Source organism: Atta cephalotes (assembly GCF_000143395.1).
Source record: "Atta cephalotes unplaced genomic scaffold scaffold00009, whole genome shotgun sequence".
In the NCBI taxonomy this organism is placed as follows: domain Eukaryota; kingdom Metazoa; phylum Arthropoda; class Insecta; order Hymenoptera; family Formicidae; genus Atta; species Atta cephalotes.
This window is the reverse complement of record NW_012130073.1, coordinates 4,172,742-4,179,854: the sequence shown is the minus strand read 5'-3', so window position 1 is coordinate 4,179,854 and position 7,113 is coordinate 4,172,742. Positions and strand designations below refer to the sequence as shown.

Sequence of the window (7,113 nt, the reverse complement as noted above, 5' to 3'; positions counted from 1 at the left end):
AGAGAGAGAGAGAGAGCGATAGATTATTAAAAAAAAAAGTGCAATTCTATGTTGACTTTGGTACAACAAAGCTAACAAATCGAACGAATATTGTTAGATTAAAACCAAGTATTAAGAACCTGTACTAAATTTAACGTAGAATGGTGCTGTACTTGATTGAAGAAAATATGATAAAATATATATTACATAAAATATATTATAGTTTTAATCTAAAGAGGATAAAAAGAAAAACAGAGGAGTCTAAGATAGACACCAGAGCTATGTGTAGTAAAGAGTATAGGGTTGACGAATGTATCATACGCAGCAAAGAGTGCATTTCGAATCGTGGAATTTCGTCCTGGTTTCCGGCCGCGCATTTGCGAAAATTGCCGGAAGATTTGATAAGCGTGCGAATTTCGTGACAATCTGTGTAATTTATTATCTCGCAATGGAGCCACGTTGCTCCGCAATAAGTACCGCAACTTAGTGCAAGGTATTATTAACGTGAGACATTTCCCGCGAGTCGACGACAAGATTATTTGCACATTGGATACATCGGATGATAATAAGTATTTGTTATATTTGTTTACCGTGGACGACAATTTCAAATGCTTTGCGGCTTGCCCGAATTATTTCTAAATGAGCTGAATTATTTCTAGATTCGCGCTGTCGCCAAATACATTGATGATGACAATGTATCCATCGTGGAATTATAATTTGATATACCTCCGTGTAGATAAGTATAGAATCGGTAGTATTATTGATTTCCAAGAAGAAACATAGAAGGACGCGTTCCACGATTCACGTGTGCCGGTAAGACAAATTTATGTATTAATAAACATAAATTATACAAAATGGCATACAGGTTATATATAATATATATATATATATATATCATAAAAATTATATAAGATTTAAGTACTCTATGGTAATAAAAAATATGTTACGCATATAAAAAAAGAGATGCAAATATCTAAAAAGAGATGTTAATAATAATAAAAGACAAACATCTGAAAATCATAGAGAAAAAAAAATTAGTAAAGAGATGATATAGAATGAATCTGCTGTAAATTTCTTCTGCAATTATAATAACAATATTAATGTGTACATATATACATCTGATGTGTGTATATATGTATAATTATGTATATGTACACACACCACATGTCTACAGGTTGTATAATCGCGGACTTCGTCTTGGCTACAGTTTTTCTCGTAAATTTGAAATTGGCTTTTCAATAGCAAAAATATTCTAATAATTTTTAAAATAATTTTATTTTAATTTTCAAAGAAATAAGGATCTAACTTTACCTCTTAAAAATCTCTCATTCTTTATTTAATTTCAAGCAGCTAACAAAATAACAATGTATGTAATGTTAAATATTATAAATTGTTGTAAAAAAAATTGCGTGCTCGCAATTGAATTTTTTGCTACGAAAAAAACTTCGAATTCTTGAGAAAATCTGTAACTAGAAGGAAGTACGGTAGCTTGAGCCACCGTGTATAACTATTAACAATCACAATAGTAATATAACGATATATATTAATAGCAACTTTCATTGAAATAGTGGAACATGCAAAGCTCGATCATAACCGATCATTCGGTAAATGCAGGCTAAAAGTGCAGTGTCTACATGCGTAGTGAAAATCATCGGATGGGCAAGAACAGTTGGCAAAAACGAAATGTTACTCTTTGGCCATAAATAACAAACTGTATTTTTATTGATACTATAATACAGAGATCATACAAGTCTCTCCTTGATGTAATGTCTTACCCATGCGAAAAAATTCGGGAACTATCGCATCATAAGTTTGAGATTGAGCGTTTGTTTTTCCTTTCTTGATAGTCTTGCAAGGATCCATTTAAGATACGTACAAGAAGAAATGGCACGCTTTCTCGCCGGTATACTGATATTATCAATAATAATAATCCTACTTCCCGAATCTATATCTAATCTCTAAATAAATGGATCGAAGCGGTATTCCTGTTGATAAACTACACGTTAAATACTCTTTACGATACATCGAATACTTTACTAAAATCACAATGATAATCACATCTGCAGGAAAATTACCTCGGACGTCAAACTTATATCTACTATTAATTTGTTATTTCGTATGGAAAAAATGCTTCGGTCATGGCAGTGGCGGAATTCTAATGCATTGATCTTATAACCGTTAAAGATTATTAGAATATAAATAATCGTTGACAATTGTTTTCTTTTCGTGCCAGATTATAAAAAAGATCCAAATATGGATAGTATAATTTCCTTAATCTGCTAAGATAAAGTGTTAAAAAACGATTCTTAATATAATGGAATAGCAAATATCGGTTTTGAATATATGAGGTGTGAATAGAAGCGGAATAGAAAAATTGTGTACGCATAAAAAAGGACCTATAATACCGTGTATATAGCGGTACTTATTTCACTACAGTTAATCACAACGATACTTGATTTAACATTTCATTCGTATTTTCGAAGTTTCAACAAATTATATAAGCTTGTCACGTCTATATATTTATAATTCGGTCGTCATATGAGACGTTAAGGCTTGAACACGAGTAGCATTGCAACTTTTACACAAAATGTGATCGTCCAGGGGATAGCAGCCATGTCCCTCCGAATCGGATGACAATACTAATCCACAATCTTCGCACTTATAGCATTGAATGTGGAAACTACGATCTAATGCTACTACTCGTATGGTTTCATCCTGACCAGGCTCGGGCATTATAGGCAGCTTACAGACGCAGCAACGCGGAGCAAATTTCCTGCAAACGCAAGAATGTGAATTAGTTAACCAGAATTGAATAATAATTGAAGAAACCAACAAAAGAAACTAGGATAAACTCACTTGTGGAAACACTGAATACAGTGTATTTGATTCGTAGCATCCACAGTAAACGGTATACCATCGAGACTTTGTCCACAGACAACGCAGGTGAAGCACGAGGGATGATATGGTTTGCCAGTAGCTCTCAATATTCGGTCCAGTATCGGTCTGGTACAAACGCAACACTTTTCCAAAGTATTGAGATAATCCTCCTCGCAATAAGGTTTACCTTCCAACGAATAGAAAGGTTTCCCTTGTAAATTGACCTTGCATATGAAGCAGCAGAAACAACTTATGTGAAAGACTTTATCCATCGCCGAACATCCGGTTCCTTCTCCCTCTACTTTGCGTCCGCATTGCGCACAAATGCCATATATATCACTGTCTTCATTATTATCCTCCATTCCTTGAACTAACAGATCCGTAAGAACGTCGACCTGTAGATAAAATCAGTCATTTAATTTCAAATACGCATACTATTGTACTTTACAGTTGTGTTTAATTACTTCATAATTGTAATTAATAATTGTTGAATTAATCTAATTTTTTAAATTAAATTACATTCTCCTTTTTCTTATTACAAATAAATAAAACAATTTACAATAAGATATAATTACTATAGATATAATAATCGAATTAAACATGCAAGTGTGAAGTCTATTTTTATCTTACATTTCAACAAACTAAAAGCATTTCAATAAATTCTACATACAGTATAGAATTTCAAGACTCACTTCTTTAACGGGAGACACTTTTCCCTGCGGCTGAGTAGATGTAGCCGATCCGTAGCCGGAGTACATGGAATAGTTACATGACAATTGCGACGGTGGCCTGGGATTAATCGGCTCGTATATGGATTCGTATGTTGAGCTAGACTGAGAACTCGGGCCGTAGATATCAGCGGGATAGTTGCCTGATGGAAAATCGGTCTGGTAAGTAGCACGTCTCAATTCGCTGTAGCTCGACGAAACAGGACTCGGAGGCGGAGGCAGCTCGTCAGGCGGCGGTGGAAACGAATTCCCAGGTACGCAGGAAACGTACTCTGACGGCTCCGGCGGTGGTGGCAAATCGTCTGCAAGCAGAAAGACCAGAATACTCCACTGATTTACCAAAAGATTGCTGCAAAACTGGATCTTATTTTCAACTCCTTAAAGAGGTTCAGACACTTTTTATCAATTTACAACTTTTACAGTATTGCTCATTATGCTTAAGCATCCTGCATAATTATTTTAATAATTCAATAAAATTATTTCCAGATTTATATATAAATAAATTTTTAAATACTTCAGCAAAAATTGTTCTTTCCATGTATGATTCATTTAGAATTCATTTGATATTCTTTTTTCAGATTTATGAATTCAGTCACTCACACTGTATTAGTGCATATTAAAGGCTATTTTACATAAAGTATCTAAATGCAATGGCATATAATTTCAATAATGAAATAACAAAATATGTATATTATGTTTTATCTTAAATAACGTAGCATTTTGTTAATATCATTTTTGGGCATTTAAAATATTTATATAAGTCAAATTGTACAACTCAAAATCTTAAAAATAAAAAATAAAAATAAACAATCTATAACAGGACCACTAAGAGTTATAGGCTGATAAAGGTGCCAACGATTAAATTCTATACCATTAATTAAATGTGTGTAATTTTCTTTATTTTGTTGAACGTTTCGGCTCTCTTTGGAGTCCTCTTCAGCAATACATATTTCAAATCCTAATTCATTGAACTTTCCGTCAAATGTGAGTCAACTAACAGATTCCCAACTAAAGGATCCTGATTTGACATATATAAAATTAAAATTGAATCAATAAAAAAAACCAGCAACTTATCTCAAACGAGAAGTTCAATATGTCCATGAAACTTTGAAAGTTTATATTAACTAATAAATTATTGAAACAATTATCTTATCAGATAATTATTTTATACATATTAACGATTTATAAACCTTTCTCTCCGAGTAGTCAAAAGCGTTTAATGAATAATTTGTTTACCTGAAAAAGGACACATCGAACAACAAAACAATTAAATCATATCTAACATTGCAATATTCCTGAGATAACCATAAATTAGGTATTAATTATACAAGACGTGAAAAATACATTAAATTCTTTATGAAATGATTTAATTGATCAATTCATTTAGCATCGTCGTATAGACGTGACGTAACCTTTAGTGTCAGACCGTAAATTCAAATCATTTTTCTGCGCTTTTTCAGAAATTAGTTGTTCATTTAAAGATTTTTTATAATCCAGAATTTGGATATTCTCTCAATCAAAATAATGATTCAATTCAACTCTATTCGTAATAACAGATTATGAATTGGTATTCCAATTATATTGCAATGTTAGATATAACTTAATTGTTTTGTTGTTTGGTGTGTCCTTTTTCAAGTAAACAAATTATTCGTTAAACGCTTTTGATTACCCAGAGAGAAAAATTTATAAATCATTAATATGTATAAAACTGAGATAATTATTTCAATAATTTATTAGTATTTAGTAATTTATTAATATAAACTTCCAAAGCTTCATGGACATATTGAACTTCTCGTTTGAGATGAATTGCTGGGATATAGTTTTTTTTTTATTAACTTAATTTTAATTTTATACATGTCAAATCAGGATCCACTTCAGTTGGAAATCTATTAGTGACTCACATTTGACGGAAAGTTCATGAATTAGGATTTGAAATATTACTGAAGAGGATTCCAAAGAAAGCCGAAACATTCAACAAAATAAAGATTACACATACTCGATTAATGTATAGAATTTAATCGTTGGCACCTTCATCAGCCTATGACTTTTAGTGACCCTATATAGATCGTTTATTTTTATTATTTATATAAGCTTTTACATTTAACTTTTGCTAATTTCATATATATTCGCTTTTAGGATGCACTAATCAAGTGTAATGCAAGTGGCCAAATTCGCTATTAGAAAGATTCTTACCAGCCCCATGTGCAGGAACGTTACAATATGTATTCTCCGTTTTAGGATTCCATTGAATGTTGCTGTATATAATTTCCTTATTCATTTCGTATGGGACATATTCGTACGCGGAGCCTACCGGTGGTTCTATATTGCTGTACACTGCATTTCTGGTCGCCCTATTCACGCGATCGTCCGCCACAGGTACCTGAGGTGCCGGCATGTTCCCTATATTGGAGTAATAATTCTTCTCGTCGTATCTATACTTCGGTTCGAACTTCTCCTCTGGCTGACGAGCATACAAATTGTCATTGTTCTGATAAATCTTCGACGTCTCTTTGCCGTTCGCAGGTGTCTGCGAAAAGTCATTCTTTATATCCAACGGGACGTATGGCGAGGGTGCGTTCATGTATAAGTTTGAGGTCTTGTCGCTGGACGTATTGTTAAGGACCGTGCTGTACGATGGCACAGGTGGGGCCTTTATAGTGTAACTTTGCGGTATCTAAAAGATAGGTCATTAGTTAGGATGATCCTCGTTGATTGAATATAAGGATCTCGTTACCGTTTTTGCATCCATGTTTAAAGATGCGTGCGAATAAGAAAGTATTCTTGTTAATATATATGATAAATAGAGATAAATATGATTTTAAGTTTGGAAGATTAGGATTCACCTGAGGTTGAGACTTCTTTGGCTTCGGCGGCACCGCGGGTCCGACCTTCTTACCAGGTTTAGCAGCACCCTTGGCCGCCTCATCGCCGATCTGCAGATTCGAGATCTGCTGCTCCAGATTGCCCAGATTCGCCATCCTTCTTTTTCTTTTAGTGTCTTTTGGTTGAAGAGAAATGAATGCTTCCTTATCTTTGGACAATAGTACAAAAAACTCAATAACAAATAAAACAATACTTTGACCTAAATTATCAGATAACCTTCTGCGACAACGGCAGGTTAAGTTTATTCTAGACCTGAGAATCGCTTTTGTATCTTGGAACGAGGTGAAAAGCGCAAAAGTGAGTGAATATACTCTATACTAGAATATTCATAATTTCATGGTCACCACCTAAATTTGTTCATTTTTTTAAATTTTCACAGCTCGTTTCAAGATACAGAATTGTTCTATGTTTCTCCACACTGCTTTTGTCGTCAATCTTACCTGATTAAGTCACCAGTCTCAGTTCAAACACGATCTGCAGTATCCGTGGTGTGAAGTGGCCTGTAAAAATCAAAAGGGAGCCATTCCAATTTGATCGAACTACGGCTTTGATTTTGACAGCAAGAGCAGTCGCGTAATGGCAACGATCCTGCCAGCTTGCACGAGCACTTGAAGTACGACGTTCGCACTTTCTACACTCGAGAGAG

General features: G+C 33.8%; 1 protein-coding gene across 1 annotated transcript; it reads right to left on the bottom strand.

Annotated features, from left to right (window-relative positions):
• Positions 1 to 2,499: 2,499 nt before the first annotated feature.
• LOC105627550 (thyroid receptor-interacting protein 6) lies at positions 2,500 to 6,562 on the bottom strand. The gene is made up of 5 exons (XM_012208832.1): positions 6,428 to 6,562; positions 5,778 to 6,258; positions 3,549 to 3,886; positions 2,836 to 3,251; positions 2,500 to 2,752 (listed from the first exon to the last, which is right to left on the bottom strand). Exons 1-5 carry the CDS (start codon positions 6,560 to 6,562, stop codon positions 2,500 to 2,502), a joined length of 1,623 nt encoding a protein of 540 aa, XP_012064222.1.
• Between the last annotated feature and the right edge of the window lie 551 nt (positions 6,563 to 7,113).